The 23,292-nt window shown below is 50.0% G+C and overlaps 1 protein-coding gene across 5 annotated transcripts in view; it reads left to right on the plus strand.

Annotated features, from left to right (window-relative positions):
* Positions 1 to 6,757: 6,757 nt before the first annotated feature.
* The window catches only part of RTKN (rhotekin), a gene marked incomplete at its 3' end in the record, with an annotated part of 47,153 nt that continues 30,618 nt past the window's right edge, over positions 6,758 to 23,292 (plus strand). For 2 of the 5 annotated variants that reach the window (XM_079990911.1, XM_079990917.1), the window contains exon 1: positions 15,791 to 16,046. In XM_079990911.1, coding sequence (XP_079847037.1) covers positions 15,936 to 16,046 — 111 coding nt within the window. In that variant the 5' untranslated portion in view covers positions 15,791 to 15,935. Of the gene's footprint in view, positions 6,779 to 15,789; positions 16,047 to 23,292 lie in introns of those variants that run through there. The other 3 variants (XM_079990915.1, XM_079990912.1, XM_079990916.1) reach the window with 3 other exon arrangements.

Genomic DNA, 23,292 nt, shown 5'->3' on the forward strand with positions numbered 1-23,292 from the left:
AACTTCCGGGTTCGTTTGATGCTTAAAATCATATAGACTCAAAAACTGCAGAGTGGGAAAGGGAGCCAAGGGTCATCTGGTCCAAGCCCGTGCCATTATTAATTGGCTATTAATTTATTAAATTTATATACCGCATACCCTATGCCCTTTTAAAAGATGACTCTTTTTTCATTAGTGGGACTGAAAGAAATCCTGTAACAATATTATTATTTTTTTAAAACTAGACCAAAGAGCAGAGTTGACTATAAGGACATAAAGGTCAGAAGTTGAAGATTTAAAGTGCGATAGAAAGACTTCAACAAAAAACCTGTTGAAGGGATGGAGGGAAGTCACAAGCTTGGCAGAGAAAAGAGTATATTTGTTTGTTATTGTACGGATGGAAATACTGCCTTATAAAAAAGAAATTAATAAAAATTATTTTAAAAAATAAAATATGGCTCTTTTGGGGGGAGGGGGAGGGTGTTATTGTGTTGCTGTTTTTATTTTGATTATATATATTGTGGTTTTTATGTTGGTCTTTTCTGTGAACCGGCCTGAGACCTCCGGGTATAGGGCGGCATATAAACTCAATAAATAGTAATAATAATGAAACAAAGATCTCAGGGGGGTTCACAGAATAAAATACAAGATACAAACCCAAGTAAATAATTCAGACAAAATAGCAAAACCATCTCATCCTCACTGGAATGCGTTCGTTCCTTTCGACACGGCTGCTTCTTCCTCCTTCTCTTCTTTCCACCCTTCTTAACCGGCCTGCTTCCATGCAAGGGCGCAGCGCCCCAGAAGCTCCAGCCGGCAGCCAAGTGAGTCCCTGGCGCAGGATCTGCACTCGGCGCCTCGCAGCTGACCGTCACCAGGCACCACACCCAGAGCTGGAGTGGCGGTGTAGCCTTATTAGACTTTACCGATTGGTGGGCTCTGCGTTGCTCCCGCATGGGAGGAAGGAAGTCAAATGACACCGAGGTTTGGTTCAGAGAAAGAGTTCTTTATTTCTCTTCTCCAGAGCAGCAGAAAGGCACTTGCGTGGTCAGTCCACAGCAAGTCCAAAGAAATGAGAAATTCCATGCAGTATATATATCCTCCAGGCACCCTCTCCCCCCCCCTCCCCCAGGAATCCAGCCACATCAGCTTATACACGTAAGTTGACATCCATGACCATAAACAGATCTTCCTGTTCCTGCACTCTTGACCATAAAAGGGTGTTCCTGTTCCTGTATTCCTTATCTTGGGGTAAGAAGGTCACCAACTCTAAGAGCACTCCTGGCGCTGTTCCCGGGCTGACAAGTTCTGTGCGTCAGTGTGGTCAGGATGTAAGATAAGACCCAGATGTGCCATCCCTGCTCCACTCGGAACTGACAAGGTCATCCATTGCCGTCACGGACTGATGAAGGAGAGGGCTTTGAGCGCTTGTTTATACAGCTGGGTTTCTGTTTATACATTGGCTCAAGAGCTCAGGTTAATGCATTTTAGAAATGCTCCCTTGGAGAAGGAAAAATGGGGATTTTGGGGCCCGTTTCACACTGACTGCACAGTCAGGTTTTGGGGTTTGGGAAACCCATTCCTTCACTGGCGGCTACGTTGCTCTGTTCCCCTGCCAGAGGCCTCCATCTTCTCCCTTCAGCTGGTCTCTCCAGCCCCAACTGGCAGCAGCCACGGGGGAGAAGTGTATGGGAGGCCATTTAGTCCAATACAGGAAGCCCAACTGAAGAAGCCCTGACAGGCGGCCCAGAAACCTCTGCTGAAAAAACCCCAATGAATGGGAGAGATGGAAGGGACCCCGAGGATCATCTAGTCTGACCCCTGCAATGCAGGAATCTCAGCTAGATCATACATGGCAGGCGGCCATCCAGCCTGTGCTGAGAAACCGCCAAGGAAGGAGAGCCTCCCATCTCCCGAGAAGTTCTGGTTTTTATTTCTATATTGAATTTCTATAGTGCCCTTTGTGCAAGAATTACAGGGCAGTTTGCAGAAGAAAAACATAGACAGATACAAAATAAACTGTAATAAACAAAATCTGCCCTCATTCCCTTATGGGGGATGCAAGAGCCCTTATAGAGTCCTTTGTAGGTTCTCCATTGGTCGGAGAAAAGAACAGAAGCCAACCAGAGAATATTGAGAAGCAAAGCAGCTAGTAAGCCTGATCTTTATTGATCTGTTGCAACAGGGTGCTCCCCTCACTCGCAGGAAAGGAGGAGGAACCCAGAACAAGGTGTGCCTGTCCTTATATAGAAATTTAAATTCCCTGCCCTGGAGCTCAAGACAACCCCTCCATACATCACACCTACATCACAGAAAAGGTGGTCTACAACAGAAATTTGAGTGTTGTTGTTTTTCCTGTCTGCCAGGCTATCTGATAATGCCTTATCTGATTGCCTTTTCTGGTAGTCTGGCCATTCCTTTGAGATGGTGATTTCCCAATTCCTGAGACAATGGGAAGGTTCCCTCACCCGCTCCCTCCTTGCAGAGAAAACGTTTGGTCAGTTTGGGAGTCAAAATGGTTTCAGGGCGGTCTTCCTGTGCTGCTCCAGACGTGTGGTCCACATATCTATGTATGTGCTTGGTTGGTACATTTATGAACATTTATTATATATATATATATATATATATATATATATATATAACCTTACATTTTTTATTTCAAGGGAAAGTGGCCTTCAGGCTGACAGAGGTTTCCCACTCCTGCTTTCAGGGGGCGATGCAAGGAAAATGCAGACTGGCCGCTGCTTCAGAAGATCCTGTTAGCAATAAGAAACACCAGCACACTCTTTTCCGTTGCTGCTTTGCCATCGCCCACCTGCCTGAGAATCAGAGAGGGCTTGGTCCTTCTTCACAGCATCCTTGAGGGGTGTGGCGTTTGACAGAGTTTCATCAAAGCAAACCTAAACCATTCCCTGTCCCCCATGAGGCAGGGAGTCCCACAGACAGAAAATCCCCCTGTGCAGGCATCAGCTTCAAAAGAGGACAAATACATGGAGGGCTGTCAGTGGCTACTTGCCAGGACGCCTCGGCCTCCGCAGTCAGAATCTGACATGTTCCTGAATCCCAGCGGCTGGAAAAGTCGGGGGGACGTTCTTGAGCTCCAATCCTGCTCTGGGGCTTCCCTCTGGCCCCTGGGGAAACAGGAGTCTGGCCTGATCCAGCCCAGGGGCTCTTCTGAGTCTCCCTTTCCTGCTGGGCCCAGGCAGGAAGTCCCACTTGTCTGCCAAAGGAATATTCTGCTGCACCAAACCGGATGAGCAAACCAGAGACAAACCCCAAAGAGCACCAGACCCCCCCCCCAAAAAAAAACACCCCCGCCTGTGGAGCGAGGCTGGACTCTGGCACAAGCCCAACGCCAGCCTGGCCAGGCGGACTCCCAGCAGAAGCCCCGAAAAGAGAGCAGCACAGAAACGCCACAAGGCACACCTGTCTCCCAGGATGTTTCTGAGCCCAATTCAAAGTGTTGGTGCTGACCTTAAAAGCCCTAAATGGCCTCAAAGGCCCAGTATATCTGAAGGAGCGTCTCCACCCCCATCGTTCAGGCCGGACACCGGGGTCCATCTCCTAAGGGCCTTCTGGTGGTTCCCTCCCTGCAAGAAGTGAGGTTACAGGGAACCAGGCAGAGGGCCTTCTCAGTGGTGGCACCCGTCCTGTGGAACGCCCTCCCAGCAGATGTCAAGGAAATAAACAACTATCTGACTTTTAGAAGAAATCTGAAGGCAGCCCTGTTTAGGGAAGCTTTTAATGACTGATGTTTTAATGTACAGTGGTACCTCAGGTTAAGTACTTAATTCGTTCCGGACTTCTCTGAAGTCTCTCAGCCCCACTCACCTCACAGAGTGTTTGTTGTGGGGGAGGAAGGGAGAGGAGAATGTGAGCCGCTTGGAGACTCCTGAAGGGGAGTGATAAAGCGGGATATCAAACCCAAACCCCAACCTGAAACTGTTAACCTGAAGCACCACTTTAGCTAATGGGGCCTCCCACTGCCGTCGCACCACCAGAGCACGATTTCTGTTCTTATCCTGAAGCAAAGTTCTTAACCCGAGGTACTATTTCTGGGTTAGTGGAGTCTGTAACCTGAAGCGTATGTAACCTGAGGTACCACTGTATTTTTAATCTTTTGTTGGAAGCTGCCCAGAGTGGCTGGGGAAACCCAGCCAGATGGGTGGGAGAGAAATAATAAATTACTACTACTACTACTACTACTACTACTGTCTGGAACCAAGCAGAGGGAGACTGGGTGCCCCCCCACAGGCACTGGGAAGATCCTGCCCCCCAGGGCTGATGCAGCCACCCAGCCCCAGGAGGCTCCTTGGGAAGCGGCCAAGGAATCAGCAGGTGGTCTCAGAGCGGCAACCTCAAAACTTGGCAGCCTCTCAGTCTTGCCACCCAAATGCGACATGGCAACCATCAGGATGGTCCCAGGATCCTTTCCAATGTTGCAAGAGGATGCTGTGGTTGTGCCCTGCTCAGACCACCCACGTCTTAGAATCCTAGAATCCTAGAGTTGGAAGAGACCCCAAGGGCCATCGAGTCCAACCCCCTGCCAAGCAGGAAACACCATCAGAGCACTCCTGACATATGGTTGTCAAGCCTCTGCTTAAAGACCTCCAAAGAAGGAGACTCCACCACACTCCTTGGCAGCAAATTCCACTGTCAAACAGCTCTTACTGTCAGGAAGTTCTTCCTAATGTTTAGGTGGAATCTTCTTTCTTGTAGTTTGGAACCATTGCTCCGTGTCCGCTTCTCTGGAGCAGCAGAAAACAACCTTTCTCCCTCCTCCTCTATGTGACATCCTTTTATATATTTGAACGTGGCTATCATATCACCCCTTAACCTCCTCTTCTGCAGGCTAAACATCCCCAGCTCCCTTAGCCGTTCCTCATAAGGCATCGTTTCCAGGCCTTTGACCATTTTGGTTGCCCTCCTCTGGACACGTTCCAGTTTGTCAGTGTCCTTCTTGAACTGTGGTGCCCAGAACTGGACACAGTACTCCAGGTGGTCTTGGCCTGATCCTGCATCCTCTACAAAGAAGGAAACATCCCTTGGGGCTCCTTTCTCACCTTGCATGGCGGAGCTGCTTGTGGAATGAGAAAATACCGTATTTTTCGCTCTATAAGACGCACCAGACCATAAGACGCACCTAGTTTTTGGAGCAGGAAAACAAGAAAAAAAATATTCTGAATCTCAGAAGCCAGAACAGCAAGAGGGATCGCAGTGCAGTGAAAACAGCAATCCCTCTTGCTGTTCTGGCTTCTGGGATAGCTGCACAGCCTGCATTTGGTCCATAAGATGCACACACATTTCCCCTTACTTTTTAGGAGGGAAAAAGTGAGTCTTATAGAGCAAAAAATACGGTATTTCAGACTGGCTCTGAAACTGCAGATGTTGCTTTGCATATGTTGTCCCCGAGGGAGAGGCATTCTTCCAGAATCTGCTTCTTGATCCAGAGCCCCTGGAAGGAGCCCAATGGGCAGTGAAGACCACCCCACACAAGCCCCCCTGCCCCAGAACATAAGAATCATAGAACTGTGTTGTTTTTATATTTATTTATATCCCACCTTCCCCTCCCAGTCTGGGATGCAAGGCAGCTTACACAGATAAAATAAAACAAGCCAAAAATATTTAAAAGATCATCATTAACGTGTGAAGAAATACTAACAGAATTAAAATAATATAATAAGATTAATTTAAAACACAGGCAGGAAAGATAAAACATGACAGCACCAGCCCTTTCCTCAAAAAGAGTTGAAATGGAAAGGTCTTCACCAGCCGACAGAAGGACAGAAAGGAGGGAGCCAGTCTGAGATCTCTCGGCAGGGAGTTCCAAAGTTGCCTGCGAGAAGCCACCACCAAGAAGGCCCTGTCCCATGTCCTGCGAGGGGGGTGGGATTTCAGAGGCTGAACAGGTTCCTATAAGGACAGATGGTCTTTCAGGTAGCCCGGACCTCAGCTTAAGGATTGTCGATTTGGGTGGGACCTAAAGGTTCATCTAGTCCAGCCCCCTAGAGCTCTTTTGTGGAAGTGAGCACTTGACCAGAAAGAAGGCTGATCACCAAAGAATGGATGCTTTTGAATTCTGGTGCTGGAGGAGACTCTTGAGAGTCCCATGGACTGCAAGAAGATGCAACCTCTCCATTCTGAAGGAAATCAGCCCTGAGTGCTCACTGGAAGGACGGATCCTGAAGCTGAGGCTCCAATACTCTGGCCACCTCATGAGAAGAGAAGACTCCCTGGAAAAGACCCTGATGCTGGGAAAGATGGAGGGCACAAGGAGAAGGGGACGACAGAGGACGAGATGGTGGGACAGTGTTCTCAAAGCTACAAACATGAGTTTGAACAAACTGTGGGAGGCAGTGGAAGACAGGAGGGCCTGGCGTGCTCTGGTCCAGGGGGTCAGGAAGAGGCGGACACCACTAAACGACTCAACAACAACAACAAGAGCTCTTTTGTGCTGGATACATCTGATGCCTGGCTCAATGATCCCAGCACGTTTTCTACCTGAAAGCACAGCTATGGGAATTCCCATCCCAGGTCTATTTCCTCTGCATTTGGAGAACGCATTCAGCCGACAGCCCCCTCTGACTCTTCCAGGAAGGGATCCTTTTCATCCCTTCTGGGCCATCCTGAGAACCTTCCTCTCTCAATCCGGCTGCCTCATAGCCTGGTCTGATGCCAAGTTCGGCACACCTTCTTAGCCCATTCATTTAAATGGGCTCGGGGGGGCGGCAGACGAGGGTTCGCCTGGTGAGGAGGCAAAGAGGTGCCTCTAGAAGAATGAGACATTTACAAGACTCAGGTAGGTAGCCGTGTTGGTTTGACGCAGTTGAAATATATATATAAATTGTCCAGTCCCTTACAAGTCCCTTAAAAGGTTGCTCTTCACATGGTTACAAAAATGACTGGAAAATATTTGACCGTAAAGTACTGTAGAGTTCTTTTCGCAAGAGATATTCAAAACCCAGCTCAGATTCCTGCCTGGTGGCGCAGTGGACTACATAACCTGTAAGATTCCCTTCCAACTCTAACATATTATGATTTTATAAGGTTGAGACGACCTCTGCTTCAGAGTATCTGATGAAGTGTGTATTACACATTAAAGCTCGTACCTTGAAAGCTTATATTTAGTTGATCTCAAAGGTGCCACTGGAATTATTAAAAAAGATTTTTCATATTTCATCTAGTTATTTGTTATTTGATGATTCTGTGACTGGAGGGAGAGGAAAGAAGACTTTGGCCCATTTTTGGTAGGACTGAGAAGCAGAGATATAAATGCCTCAGCCAGTTCACTGGCTGGACACCAGACAGACAGACAGACAGACAGACAGTCAGAAGCAGACCCAGTGTCTCCAAAGCAAAGCAGACAGTTGACACCAGGTGACTAAGCCAAGCCACACTACAAAGGGAGGTCAGTGCCTCCATCAGCTAATCTGATTTCGAAGGGGAAATTCTCTCAAGGGTTAGCTAAATGCTGATGCAAAGCCCATCCCTCAAACCTCCACAAAATTATTCTTCATGGGACCTTCATTCCAGTCATTTCGGATCACGACTAAGAGACAAAGAGCTTTCATTTCTGAGGGGAAATTCTGGATCGTAATGTTAACCCACAAAGAAGGTTTGCATCACCCAGGGACTGGTGAGCCTGGGTTGTCACTTGGTTCAGAAATCACAACCCAGAGCAGAGAGATGCAGTCCAGGGGCCCCTTTTTCTTTCTGTCATCACAGCTAATTTAAAGCCGTAGTAAGACCAGTAAGGGACGTGGGTGGCGCTGTGATCTAAACCACAAAGCCTAGGGCTTGCCGATCAGAAGGTCGGCGGTTCAAATCCCTGCGACGGGGTGAGCCCCCGTTGCTCGGTCCCTGCTCCTGCCAACCTAGCAGTTCGAAAGCACGTCAAAGTGCAAGTAGATCAATAGGTACCACTCCAGCGGGAAGGTAACGGTGTTTCCATGCGCTGCTCTGGTTTCGCCAGAAGCGGCTTAGTCATGCTGGCCACATGACCCAGAAAAACTGTCTGCGGACAAACGCCAGCTCCCTCGGCCAGTAAAGTGAGATGAGCACCACAACCCCAGAGTGGTCCATGATTGGACCTAACGGTCAGGAGTCCCTTTACCTTTACCTTTAAGACCAGTAAAAAAGGGACATGTATTCTAAACATTGTAGGCATTTGATAGTCCATGGTGTTACCAAGTTTATCTCTTAAAGCAGCCCCGGTGTTGAAAACCACTCCCCAGAGATTGGGAATCTTGTGGAGAAGGGAGACACAAAGAGTTCCTTTTGCTTTATCTTTATTAACATCAAAAGGAGAACAGCAGGTTTTTCTGCCATCAGTTACACTTCATGCACCTTCACACAAGCATACAGCCGGGGGGGCGGGGGGGCAACCAGGGTGCAGAGATCTGGAGCAAAATTCTGCTACCTGGAAAAAGCAGGCCCATTTCTCTCTATCCTGAAAGCAGGAACTCAATCAGTTTGACTCCACAATCATCCCCACTGAGGTGTAAACACGCCATTAGGGCCAGTCATCCTTCTAAACTGCACCGGGCATGCAGGTTTCACGAGAAATTTCAGAATTAACTAGTTTGGTGTGGCAAAGGGCTGTGAAAGGGAGGGCCAGTTTTGCAATCCACTCTTATTCCCCCCAGATTTGTTTATTTGCAACACAGTCATGACGGAAAAGGAAAAAGTTCTGGCAGGAATTTCAGGGCCCAAAAGCACGCAAGCGGGAAAACATGCTCAGACATGACGCTGGTAGGTTGAACGTTAACTCGCGCCAAGAGCTCCCGAGGCACTTTGGAAAAGTTCCCATTTCCCAGGTGGGCAAAGCTGCAGGGGAGGCCAGGGCTTCAACTCAGCAGAGGAGCTCAGCCGGGAGCTGGTTCTCAGCACTGTGGAAAAGATGAAGCACTAAAGCGCTGGTGAATAAAAAGGCGTGGAAATAAAAGATTGAGCCTGCTTGCCTGGAACTGAAAGGAAGCTGAGCCGGCTGGGATCTTTCCTTCTTTCTTTCTTTCTTTCTTTCTTTCTTTTAAATATTTTTTATTGAATGATTTTATGTTACAAAAAAAAACATTCAACCATACCACCACAAAATACAATTGAGAAATAAAAATTACATACATCAATATTTAGTTTGTTATTTGCTGTCTTATTTCCTCCCAAACATTTCATACAAAACACGCACAAAAAGAAAAAAAAAGATAATGAAAGTAAATATTTTTTCCTCTATCTTACAAAATCTTTTCTTCAACTTTGACTTCCTGTCAAGTCCCTTCGCATACATTTTATCTTACAATTGAATGTACACAAAACAATAGACTTTTCTATATAAATTTTCCAATACATTCAGAAAACAGAATACCGGTAGATCCTTAATTGTTGTCCACCTCCTTTGAGTTCCTTTGTCACTCGAATGCTAGCACGGAGTCAAAACTATTCTTGTATTTTTGAACATAGCTTCTATAACCATCCCATTTTTCCACAGATTTTTGCTTGGAGATTCCTCTGAGTTTGCTAGACAATTGAGCCATCTCCACCAATTCCTGTCATTTGATCGTCTGGGTTTTTTCTTATAAGAGAAGCAGAGGAGGCAACTGTCATAATCTGTTGGTACCTCTCTTGACACATCTCAAATGTTGGAGACACATGGCTTGCCAGTGGTACATGTGTAAAGGATCTGGGTGTCTTAGCGGACCACAAGCTGAACACGAGCCCCCAGTGTGATGCAGCAGCAAAAATAGCAAATGCAACTCTAGGCTGCACCAACCAAAGTCTAGTGTTCGGATCAAGAGAAGTCACATGAGTCCCTCTCTCTTCTGCCTTGGTCAGGCCACGCCTGGAATCCTGTGTCCAGTTCTGGGCACCACAGTTCAAGAAGGACGTTGACAAGCTGAGACATGACCAGAGGAGGGAGACCAAGATGATCAAAGGTCTGGAAAACAAGCCTTAGGATGAAGGGGTGAAGAAACTGGGTGTGTTTAGCCTAGAGACAAGGAGACGGAGAGGAGATATAGCTAGAGGGCAGTCCCATGGAAGAGGAAACAAGCTTGTTTCCTCCTGCTCCAGGGGGCAGGATCTGAACCAATGGCTGCAAGTTACAAGAAAGGAGATTCAGAGGAGCAGGAAGAGCTTTCTGACACTAAGAGCTGAATGGTTTCCGTCTGGAGTTTCTGGCCTATCCTTCCCTGGAGGATTTAAGCAGCGCATGGGTGGCATCTGGCAGGGATGCTTGAGCTGAGATTCCTGCATCGCAGGGGTTGGATCAGTTTCCCAACCCTGGGTCTCCAGCTGTTTTTGGACGACAACTCCCATCATCCCTAGCTAGCAGGACCAGTGGTCAGGGATGATGGGCACTGTAGTCCAAAAACAGCTGGAGACCCAAATTTGGGAAACACTGGACTAGATGATCCTTGGAGTCCCGCCCTCCATCTTTCCCAACATCAGGGTCTTTTCCAGGGAGTCTTCTCCTCTCAGAAGGTGGCCAAAGTACTGGAGTCTCAGCTTCAGGATCCGTCCTTCCAGGGAGCACTCAGGGCTGATTTCCTTCAGAATGGAAAGGTTGGATCTTCTTGCAGTCCATGGGACTCTCAAGAGTCTCCTCCAGCCCCAGAATTCAAAAGCATCCATTCTTTGGCGATCAGCCTTCTTGATGGTCCAGCTCTCACTTCCATACATCCAGCGGGGCTTACTCGTGAGTAAGTGGCCGCCCTGAGGCTGGTGTAGCTGCGCGTCTCCAACCACCCAGCGGGGCGGAGGACTAAGCTCGCTCCTTCGGATCCGGGCCCGACGGCTTTCTCTCCAGCAGCAGCCTCCGACGGGGCGCCCGCGAGCAGAGAGCGGCGCAAGGTTGCGCAAGCCGCGGGAGCTCTCGCGCAGCCTGGGAGCGGCTGGGTCATCATCCCTGCCGCCCCGACGGGGTTTTCCCGGCCCGCCTTCTGCGTGTCTGGCTTTTCTGGGCGGGCCGGACGGGAGGGGCTCCCCGTGCGCTCAGAAGGGAGGGCCGCGCAGGCGGAGGCGCGCCCGCGTGCCCGCGGCAGGGAGCGGCGCGCAAGGCTCCCTGCTGGAACTCGGCCTTAAGACGTTACAGATTTATCTTCGCCAGCCGGGTGTACATGACATCCCGATAAATAAGGGTGCCCCGGAGCATAAGCAGAGTGCATTGCAGGGGGTTGGACTAGATGACCCTCGGGGTCCCTTCCAATGTTCTGATTCACTCCCTGAAGAAGCCCATGTGGCTGGACTGTGGCACTTTGGGTCTGGCCCAGATGTTGGGAAAGATGGAGGGCACAAGGAGAAGGGGGCGACAGAGGACAAGATGGTTGGACAGTGTTCTCGAAGCTCCCAGCATGAGTTTGACCAAACTGTGGGAGGCAGGAGGGCCTGGCGTGCTCTGGTCCAGGGGGGCACGAAGAGTCGGGCATGACTAAACGATTCAACAACAACAAGTAAAGGTAAAGGGACCCCTGAGCATTAGGTCCAGTCATGGCCGACTCTGGGGTTGCGGCGCTCATCCCGCTTTATTGGCCGAGGGAGCCGGCGTACAGCTTCCGGGTCATGTGGCCAGCAGGACTAAGCCGCTTCTGGCGAACCAGAACAGCGCATGGAAAGACTGTTTACCTTCCCACCGGAGTGGTACCTATTTATCTACTTGCACTTTGACGTGCTTTTGAACTGCTAGGTTGGCAGGAGCAGGGACCGAGCAAGGGGAGCTCACCCCATCGCGGGGATTCAAACTGCCAACCTTCTGATCGGCAAGTCCTAGGCTCAGTGGTTTAACCCACAGCGCCACCCGCTAAGATGGAATAAAAAGAAGATTTTAGATGCAGAGATACCAAAGGAGCAGAAAAGACTATTCATATATGCAGTGGCAGCAGTGAGGATACTACTGGCCCACAGTTGAAAAGAAGATAAAGTCCCGACCAGAGACGAATGGTTGATAAAAATGATGGACTACGCCAAAATGGTGGAAATGACTGGGAAAATCAGAAACCAGGAAGACAGAAACTTTAATAAGGAATGGGAAAAATTTGTAAGTTACTTAAGAGAACACTGTAAACAACTAAAAACTTTGGCAGGATTATAACAACACTTGTAATGTAACAAAAACTAAGATAAAAATGGATTTCTAAAGAAAGGTGGAGAAACTATATGATGGAGTAGAAGAGGATTGACAATGAAACCCATGGAAGGGGGGAGGGGAGTCTGAGGTTTCAGGGAATCCTATATGATTATGATTATTGATTGAATTCAAATGTATATTGTAAAATTGAAAAATAATTTTAAAAAGGATGGAACAAGAAGAGTCTTGCCATTTGTGGACCCCCCCTCTTCTCAGGCCCAAGAAAGCAGTCAGCCCCCCCAGGGCTACTCCTAAGAAGCCAAGATGAGGAAGCGGCAAGAAGGCAGGTGGTCCCAATCCACACTCCAAACTCATCTGGAAGGAACAGACTGTGTGCGTGCTCTCTCTCTTTATTTCATTAAAATTATACAATTATTATTATTATTATTATTATTATTATTATTATTATTATTTTAAAAAACCACAACCGTCAAAGTGGTCTACGAAAAGATCAAACAATCAATAAAATATCACAACAGTTTAAAGCAGGCATAGGCAACTTTCAGCCCTCCAGATGTTTTGGACTACAATTCCCATCATCCTTGACAACTGGTCCTGTTAGCTATGGATCATGGGAGATGTAGGCCAAAACATCTGGAGGGCCGAAGGTTGCCTATGCCTGCTTTAAAGCATACAAAAAGTTAAAATACTAAAACAGGCTCAAATTTGCACCAACCTTCTAAGTGTCTGAGTAGGCTTGTCTAAACAAGAAATGTATTTAGCAGGTGCCCGAAAGAATACAGCGAAGGGGCTTGCTGGATATCAATCGGCAGGGAGTTCCAGAGGGTAGGTGATGCCGCACTAAATGATCTGCCTTCCATCACCTTCAGCCCTTATCCGGACAGGGACAGCCGAACTACTGTTGTCTATGCTCTGGTAACCTCAAGGTTAGATTACTGCAGGGGTCAGAAAACTTTTCAGCAGGGGGTCGGTCCACTGTCCCTCAGATCTTGTGGGGGGCCGGACTATATTTTGAAGGGGAGAAATGAACGAACTCCTATGCCCCACAAATAACCCAGAGATGCATTTTAAATAAAAGGACACATTCTACTCATGTAAAAACAGGCTGATTCCCGGACCGTCTGTGGGCCAGACTGAGAAGGCGATTGGGCCAGATCCGGCCCCCGGGCCTTAGTTTGCCTACCTGTGGATTACTGCCATGCTGCTTCTGAAGATGGTTTGGAAACTTCAGCTGGTGCAGAATTCAGCGGCCAGGTTTGAGCATCTTACACCGGTCCTGATCCAACTGCACTGGCTACCAATTAGGCAAATCAAACGATCTGTGCCCTTTTAGACTGTGTGTGTGTGTGCCTGTGTGTGGTGGGTTCTTGTTTTCATTTGCTGTTATGTTATGTGTTTTTGTGTTTCTATCTTGTGATTCTTGAATGAAATCTAATAAATAAATATCTGGTGTTGGGAAGCGATTCCCAATGGCTATGCAGTCCAACCCCCCCCCCTGTACTGAGATTCCCGCATGTTGGGGGGGGGGGTGGACTAGATGACCTGCAGGGTGCCTTCCAATTCAACTATTCTATGATTCTGCTAAAGCATCCCTGACAGACGGGCACCCAACTTCCACTTCAAAACCTCCACGGGAGGCGAGTTGAAGGACCCCCTCCTTTCTACAACCCCCACCCCAAGTCCAAAGGAAGAGCCCCAAACCACGCCTTGTCTTGCTTTTGGCCCCGATCCCAAACACAGAAGCTCTGGCACATGCCTGAAGGCCACCCCCCCCATGTGCGTTGCCTCGGTGCCAGTCTCTGCTCAGAGGCTCCTGGCATCTGTCTGCCCCCCCCCTTCCCGCCAGCTGCAGCCTTGAGCCACAGAGACTCCTCCTCAGGCCTTTTGGCAGACAGCCCTGGCAGCACCTCCACCCCACAGCTTCCCGGACCTTGAATGCTTCGGTGTAAGTAAGGCATTGGCACCCCCGGGACTTCAAATAGAGAAGCGCCCCCAGGAGACCCCCAACATCCTGCCCCCCTGGGGAGGAATTAAAGGAAACTGGCCCCCTAAAAATAAAGGGGGAGCAGGAACCCCGAGGGAATCTCAGGCACACGAGGCTCTTCGTGAATGTGGCCCCTCAGATGTTTCAATCTGCAGAACCGGCCCTGTGACAGGGGCCACACAAGATCCTTTTCCGCGTTTGTAAGAAATAAATATTTTCATTTATTACAACACTTTGGAACCCTGCCTGTTGACATCAGGCAAGCGCCTGCACTGCACTCTTTTCGATGCCTGCTTAAAATGTCTCTAGTTTCAGGTAGGTAGCCGCGTTGGTCTGCCGTAGTCGAAACAAAATAAAAAAATTCCTTCCAGTAGCACCTTAAAGGTAAAGGTAAAGGTACCCCTGCCCATACGGGCCAGTCTTGACAGACTCTGGGGTTGTGCGCTCATCTCACTCTAGAGGCCGGGAGCCAGCGCTGTCCGCAGACACTTCCGGGTCACGTGGCCAGCGTGACGAAGCTGCTCTGGCGAGCCAGAGCCGCACACGGAAACGCCGTTTACCTTCCCGCTGGTAAGCGGTCCCTATTTATCTACTTGCACCCGGAGGTGCTTTCGAACTGCTAGGTTGGCAGGCGCTGGGACCGAGCAGCGGGAGCGCACCCCGCCGCAGGGATTCGAACCGCCGACCTTTCGATCGGCAAGCCCTAGGCGCTGAGGCTTTAACCCACAGCGCCACCTGCGTCCCTTAGTAGCACCTTAGAGACCAGCTAAGTTTGTTCTTGGTATGAGCTTTTGTGTGCATGCACACTTCTTCAGATACACTTTGCATGCACACGAAAGCTCATACCAATTACTTAAAAGGGGCCCGTGACCCTTAGGTCCAGTCGTGACCGACTCTGGGGTTGCGGCGTTCATCTCGCTTTATTGGCTGAGGGAGCCGGCATACAGCTTCTGGGTCATGTGGCCAGCAGGACTAAGCTGCTTCTGGAGAACCAGAGCAGCGCACAGAAATGCCGTTTACCTTCCCGCCAGAGTGGTACCTATTTATCTACTTGCTCTGGTATGCTTTTGAACTGCTAGGTTGGCAGGAGCTGGGACCGAACAACGGGAGCACACCCCGTCGCGGGGATTCAAACCACCGACCTTCTGAAGTGTGCATGCACACGAAAGCTCATACCAAGAACAAACTTAGTTGGTCTCTACGGTGCTACTGGAAGGAATTTTTTTATTTTAAATGTCTCTGTTTGGGCAAGCCTATCCAGGCTCACAATTGCTGGGTTCCATAGACCTGAACAGTTGGAAGGGACTCTGTGGGGTCATCTAGCCCAACCCCCTGAGTTCAGGAACTGCGGCTAAAGAATTCCTGGCGGGCGGCCCCCAACTTCTGCTGAAACACCTCCACCTTCCGAGGGAGACTGCTGCCCTGTCGAACAACTCTTGCCATCTCAACTTTAATTATTGCTAATTTTTTGATGGGCAAGTTCAGCATTTCTTGAGAGCCACGCTTGGGCCGGGGGCGCCGAGGAGGGTCGGGCGGAAGGTGCCGTCGGGTGCTGTCGAGGGTGGCGCGTCCCGGCCGGAGCTGCAGGACCCCCGCGCCCTCCTCGCCCCGTCCCGCCCCTGCGCCTCCTCTCCGCGCCCAGCCGCCGCTTCTCCGCGCTCGCTGGGCGGCCTTCGCCTCCCACGACGGGGCGGGGCGAGGCGGAAGCAGCTGCGGCGCCGCCCCCGCCGCTGAAGGCCGCCCAGGTGGGACTCGCGCCCGGGGCCGCCCGCCGTCGGAGCCGAAGTCCCTTTCGCGGCGCTTGCGGAGGCTGCGCACCCGACTTGCCCCGACGGTGCCCGGTGCGCTGCCCAGACCAGACCAGGCACGAATCCCCCCCGCTCCGTCTCCACCATGTTCCAGCGCCACCACCGCAGCAGAGTGACGGTGGCGCGGGGCTCAGCCCTGGAGATGGAGATCCGACGGGGCCGGTTCCGCCTTAGCCTCGTCGGGGACACGGACCAGGTAGGCGCGGGGGGGGGGGAGCGGACGGCCACGCGGGTGGCGTGGGAAAGTCCCCGGCGGAGGCGAGGCTGCGCGTGGCCGTGGCTGGTGGGCGGGGGCGAGGTTTGCGGGACGCGCTCCCGTCGAGGCTCTCCTGGCTGGGTTCGTCGAGCACCTGGCGCCGAAGGGGCGCCACGCCGGATCAGCTGAGAAATAGATTCGTATCCAGACTGGGGAGGGAAACCGCCTTCCTGCATTGCAGGGGCTGGACTAGATGGCCCTGGGGGTCCCTTTTCGACGGGGAGGGGCAGGAGGCGAGAGTGGGACCCACCATCACCACCGTGGGAGATTTTTTCCACACTGCGTTCCAAGGAGCGCAAAGTGACTCACATGGTCCGCCCCCCCCCCACCTGCCCTCGATTAATTCTGACCCCAACCCTGCGAAGGAGGCTCTAGGTCGGGCTGAGAGGGGCTGGCCCCCCAGGGCATCCAGTGAGCTTCGTGGCTGAGCGGACGGATTTGAAACCTGGTCTCCCAGTCCCTAGTCGCCATTTTAAAGAAATCAATACATTTATTAGTCACATGTAATAACAATAATAATAAATAATAAATAATTCTATTTATACCCCAGCCAAGACCCGGCTCAGGGCAGCTAACACTAAATATAAAAAAATTGATTGAAATACAGCTTAGAAAACAAGATTGAAATACAACATTAAAATGCAACCTCATTTCAGTGGAAACTGAACAGTAATAAGCATAATTTAAGATTCAGTAAACACCAACGATATCATCTAGTCTGTCATGTGTTGGGAAAGCTGCCCTGTGATCTTCAAATGAAGGGCAGAAGGCAAATAATATTAATAATAATAATGGTGTAACAGCAGCTTTAAAGTTAGTACCACTGCTGAGAACCAGTTTATAAAGCGGATTCAAATCCAATAGTGGTCTCCAGGTGCCTGGTCCTCATTTAATGCCCACAGGGACCCCGTGAGGCCAAGAGGCAGTGACTGGCACAAGGTCACCCAGGGAGTCTCATGGCAGAGTTGGGGGTAGGATTTGCATCAATAGGAGTATAGCATCTAGATCAAGGGAAGTAATAGTGCCACTGTATTCTGCTCTGGTCAGACCTCACCTGGAGTACTGTGTCCAGTTCTGGGCACCACAGTTCAAGAAGGACACTGACAAACTGGAACGTGTCCAGAGGAGGGCAACCAAAATGGTCAAAGGCCTGGAAACGATGCCTTATGAGGAACGGCTAAGGGAGCTGGGCATGTTTAGCCTGGAGAAGAGGAGGTTAAGGGGTGATATGATAGCCATGTTCAAATATATAAAAGGATGTCACATAGAGGAGGGAGAAAGGTTGTTTTCTGCTGCTCCAGAGAAGCGGACACGGAGCAATGGATCCAAACTACAAGAAAGAAGATTCCACCTAAACATTAGGAAGAACTTCCTGACAGTAAGAGCTGTTCGACAGTGGAATTTGCTGCCAAGGAGTGTGGTGGAGTCTCCTTCTTTGGAGGTCTTGAAGCAGAGGCTTGACAACCATATGTCAGGAGTGCTCTGATGGTGTTTCCTGCTTGGCAGGGGGTTGGACTCGATGGCCCTTGGGGTCTCTTCCAACTCTGTGATTCTATGATTCTATGAACCTGGGTCTCTCCGGTCCTTGTCCAGCACTCTAACCCCTAGGCCACACTGGCTTTCTTGGTGACGGTGGAGGATGGTTATGATGGGGGGGTCCAGGGGGAGGGCTGAATCTGAAGTGGGGGAGAGATTTGCTCATGTTCAGAAGGTGGCAGGGATTTGGGGAACATTTTGGGCGAGAGCCAGTGGGTAGCTGGGAGTAACGGGTACGAAATAAACCTAGACTTATTTGCACAGCGGTTTGTATGGCCGAGTGAGTTGCACTTTTAAGCAAAGCCAAGTTCCTCCTTTCAATGGTTCTGTGAGGCCGCATCTTCCCATTTTGCAGAGAGGGCAACTGAGGTCTGAGGTGCCAGAAGCCCTTGCCCCACAGAGCCTCAGGCTGGGCAGGCTGAGCTGGGGGCAAAGGGCCCCTAGGCAAGGTTGCCTCGCTTGCCATGTTCCTCATCCCCACTTGCAATTCTCACAGCAAGTGGCCTCCCTCAACCCCAGCCCCTCCTGGAATGGGAGCAACCAGAGCAAGAACAAGAATCCCCCCCCCCCCCAAAAAAAATATTTTCACAATAATTCCTTTTTGGTACAGTTGCATTTTTAGGGATCTTCTCAGGAGGTACCCGTATAAATATAGGTATTATTATTATTATCCTTATTATTTTGTGCCCCCCTGTGCGAGGAACCCGCCCCCCTGTCCTAATCTGGGACAGAACCAGTTTTCAGTCCAAGGCCCTGAAGGCCTGAGGACCTCAGCGTGGCCCAGGGCCTCTTTCCCCACAGACCCTGCAGGCCCTGTGGCTCCAAGGCAGCAACTAGACTGGGGAACAGGGAGCGAAAACCAAGTGGAACCTTGGGTTGTGAACGTGATCCGTGTGGAAGGCATGTTCAGAACCCGCAGTGTTCGCAACCCGTAGCGCCACGTCTGCGCACACGTGGGTTGCGATTCGGCGCTTCTGTGCATGCCCAAAGCACGATTTAGCGCTTCTGCGCGAACACCGAAACCTAAAAGTAACCTGTTCCGGTACTTTTGGATTCAGCGCAGTGCGCAACCCGAAATCGCATAACCCGAAGCGTCTGTAACCCGAGGTGCCACTGTAACACTTTAAAGCCCTAAATGGTCTCAGTCCAGTAGACCTGAAGGAGTGTCTCTGCCCCTATCGTTCTGCCCGGACACTGAGGTCCAGCTCCGAGGGCCTTTCTGGCGGTTCCCTCTCTGCGATAAGCCAAGTTACAGGGAACCAGGCAGAGGGCCTTCTCGGTGGTGGCACCCGCCCTGTGGAACACCTTCCCACCAGATGTCAAGGAAATACTGTAAACAACTATCTGATTTTTAGAAGACATCTGAAGGCAGCTCTGTTTAGGGAAGTTTTTAATGTTTGATGTTTTATTCTGTTTTCAATCTGTTGGGAGCCGCTCAGAGTGGCTGGGGAGGCCTCAACCAGATGGGCAGGGTATTATTATTTAATAATAATAATAATAATAATTTTATTAACAACTTCTGGAGGATTTTTGTCCCTCCCTGGACCACCAAAGACCCCCCCCCCAGCCAAGCCCGACCCAGATGACTGGGTTATGTTTGGGGGGGTCTCCAGGAGCCCCTGTGCCCCCCTGCCCTGCCTTGCCCAGGGTGTCAGGTGTGGGGAAGTGCCCCCTGCCACTCACAGGGGCTAGAAACCTGTCCCTTGAGAGCATTTGGCCGAGGGGGATGCCCCCTCCTCCAGCCCCTCCGCTGCCGCCTTCTGCTGGGGTGTGGCAAGTGTGGGGCTGGGGTTTGGGGCCTGCCCTGTGTCCGGGGAAAGAGTTACGGCCAGCTTCCCCCCCCCCCCAGCGAAGGGGAACAAAGGCTCTATTATCTCCCCTGCCAGGGACTTCCCTCTGCGCATGAGGAAAGAGATTCCGCAGCACCTGCCCTCCTCGCCCCAGGACCAGACTTCCTGGATCTGAGCCCAGCCTTGCCCCACATGGGACTCCCCACCCAGGTCCTAACCTCTGGATCTGGGGCTGTCTGTGGTGGCCACCGACCCCCACTGGCGGCTGCCCTCCTTTCTTCTGCCAGGGCTTACTATAGAATTGTGGAGTAGGAGAAGGGACCCCAACGGTCATCTATCCCCACCCCATGCAACACAGGAACCCGCCTCCGTCTGAGACCCCAAAGAGCCACTGCCAGTCCGTGCCCACAGTACAGAGCTGGGTGGGCTTATTATGACTCTGTACAATAAGGTGCAAAGTTAAACTACGGAACTCCCTCCCACTTGTGTTTGGATACTGCTTGCGGGTTTCCCTTTGGGGAACTTGGTTGCCATAGGTGCCAACTCTAGGGGGCTCTGGGTGCCAGGGCACCTACAATTTTTTTGCGTCAGGTGCTCAGCACCCACACTGCAGGCCTCCGATATAACTTCCGGTTTTACTCGCGTCAGAGCCCCGACTCGATCTCCCTGGCGACGTTTGAGGCCGCGCCAGGCCTCCCAACACGACTTCTGGTCTAAACTGGGAGTTGCGATGGGGGTCTTGCCAGCCCTTGGACCTGAGCGAGGCCTTGGAAGGGTTGCTGCGCCGCAGGCCGACATAATGCAACATCATGATGCCATGTTACGTTGCCAGTGCCATTGGGCACCCATAACCTGGTGCCCAAGTCAGAGCCCCTGCTGGTTGGTCACTGAGAGCAGGCGGCTGAATTAGATGGGCTCCCTTTGGCCAGATCCAGCAGCCTCTCCTTATGTTCTTAAGATGCTTCCCAGGCCCACCCAGGGCCTTTGGGTGCCAATGCTTTTTTAATTTTTTTTTTAAAAAAATAATATTCCAGAACATTTTTTGAACAAAGAAACATAAATCTCAACCGTATTTAAACCAAATTTAATAACATTGTTAAGTGACTTCCTCATATCCCCCTGGTTGAATTTCATTGTATATCATTTTAATGGTTTTCCAAAACCAATATTCTTATAAAATTAACTTCATCAGTTAACATCTTTCTTTCTTTCCAATTCAACATTAAACATATTAATTCATCACGTTGCATTTTTAAATCCTAGGCCTATCTGGTATTTGCAAGCTTTTCCAATTAATTTAACTTAACATATTTAACTAAGTAGTCTTTAAATTTCCTCCATTCCTCCTGATGCTCCTCCTCCTTCTGGTCGTGGACTCTTCCAGTCAGGTCGGCTAGCTCCGAAAAATCCATCATCTTCATCTGCCATTCTTCCACTGCTGGAACTTCATGTGATTTCCAATTCTTAGCTAACAAAATTCTCGCTGCAGTTGTGGCATACAAAAACAATTTGACATTTTTCCTGGGGCAATTCCAAACCTGTTATTCCAAGAAGAAAGGCCTCTGGTTTCTTAATAAATGTATATTTCAACATTTTTCCCAATTCATTATAAATCTTCTCCCAGAAGTCTTTCACCTTGGGGCACGTCCACCACCTTTGGGTTCCAGTGCTTGGTGGGGTGGAAGCCTGGACTTCTATCCAATTCCCAAAGTGCGGCTTGAAGACTTTGCATCCTCTGTTTTCCCTCGCAATTATTTTTTGCACACAGCCGCCGGGCAGCGTTTTCAGTCCCGTCCAAAATCAACGCCGACAATGTTTAGGCAACACGATGCCCATATACTTACGTAATAGACAATCCTTATAGAATTCTTTCAAACAATAACAGGTTCAAAATGAAATCTTAGACACAAAGTCTCTGAAAGTCTTTAAATGAAGCGAGGTGCCAAACTTTGTACGATGAAAGATAAGCAGCGAAGCTTTGTGTATTCAGCAAATATAATGTCCAACCCTGAACAGAGATTCCGGATATTGACAACTGATTTGTAGAATTCTTTGTCAGCGTGGTGGGAGAATATGGAATTGTTTCATAAACTCATCTTATTTTACATGAATATATGTGAATGAAAATGTCAAATGCTGCAGTCAATATCCAGAATCTTTCAGAGACTTTGAGTCCAAGATTTCATTTTGAACTTGTTATTGTTTGAAGGAATTCTGTAAAGATTGTCTATTACGTAGGTATATGGTCATCGTGTTGCCTAAACATTGTGGACGTTAATTCAGGACAGAACTGAAAACGCTGACGTTCTCTTTTGCAACACGGGTTTGTTTGGATATTCATTGTTGTACAGTGGTACCTCGGGTTAAGTACTTAATTTGTTCCGGAGGTCTGTTCTTAACCTGAAACTGTTCTTAACCTGAAGCACCACTTTAGCTAATGGGGCCTCCTGCTGCTGCTGCGCCGCCAGAGCACGATTTCTGTTCTAATCCTGAAGCAAAGTTCTTAACCTGAAGCACTATTTCTGGGTTAGCAGAGTCTGTAACATGTACCGTCCAGAATTAAGACGCGCTGCGTTCAGACATGGTCCTTCCTTTTATTTTTAACCCGCCTGAAATAACCGTTCCTTCTATTTCCAGTTCCCAGCCTGTGTGTGTTGTTGTTTGTGCAGCCAAAAGAGGGTTACATACTGTGCGCCAAAGGGCAGGAGAGGTGTCAGCAGGCTGGATGGGGCCCTGCCACTTTGGGGAAGTGGCGGAAATCTGAGGGGAGAAGCTCACAGGCCCTGTCTCGCCCAAAACGGTGATCAGCTTGCTGTGATTCCTGCATTGCAGGGGGCTAGACAACCTTAGGGGGGCCATGTCAGTTTTACCATTCTGTGATTCTATGAGGACTGAGCATGCTCACTGGAGAGAGCCAGGGGTGTGTTTGGGGTGGAGTAGCACTTGACGCTGCAACATTTTGTTGCAGCTCTCACTGATCCTTTCTGCTCAGACACTGCAGCCTTCTTTCCCAGAGGCAACAGCAGACGTTTAAGGTGTTCTGGGAAGTCCCCACACAAGTCCTGAGGGAGCATTTGCATTTAGCCTGGAACAAGGAACCTGGCTGTGCTCCTCTTTCCAGCAAGTGGAATGCTTTCCTCGAGGTGATTAGCCATTTCCTCGTTAGATTATGCCCGGTTCAGCTAACAACTCCCCGGGATGACAGCACTGCAGGGCTGGCGTTTCCCCGCATGTCTGTTTAAGACTTATTTATTTAATTTTTGCACTGTTTAAAAACAAACAAACCTCAAAGTGGTTTACAAAAAGGTAAAACAATATCAACAAAATTTGAATTACAGGGATAATTCAAAACATACTGTCAGGGACTCAGCGGGAGCGCAGGGAGGAGAGGAGATGGAGAGCGAGGGGGAGCAATCCGAGGGCAGCGTAGGAGAATATGACAGCAGCCCGAGAGATTCCATGAGCCTCTCCAGCGAATCGGAAGATTCACAGAAGGGGGCGCCGATGGGCAGGGCAAGGGGCGACCCAAGGGGGACACCCCAGAAGCAAGGGGCCAGCGGGGACTCCCAGAGCAGCAGTTGGAAATCAGGACCAGCTTCCCCACCAGAGCGTAGTGGGGGGGAGGAGTCCCAGGTGTCAGAGCCCACATATGCACCACCAGCGAGAGAAGATGAGTCAGGGTTGACCACGCCTCCATCGGAGAGCGAGTTAACGGTCAAGAGGAAAGTTGCAGGCTGGGCGCGCGCGCCAAGTTCAAAGGTACAGGCGAGCGGCACAGAAGGTAGTCCGGATAGGGAACCAGGTCCTAAAGCCCGCCGGAAGGAGGGGCAAGAATCGTCAGGGTCAGCGTCAGAGGAGTC

This window comes from Podarcis cretensis (assembly GCF_951804945.1).
Source record: "Podarcis cretensis genome assembly, chromosome: 9".
Taxonomy (NCBI): Eukaryota; Metazoa; Chordata; class Lepidosauria; order Squamata; family Lacertidae; genus Podarcis; species Podarcis cretensis.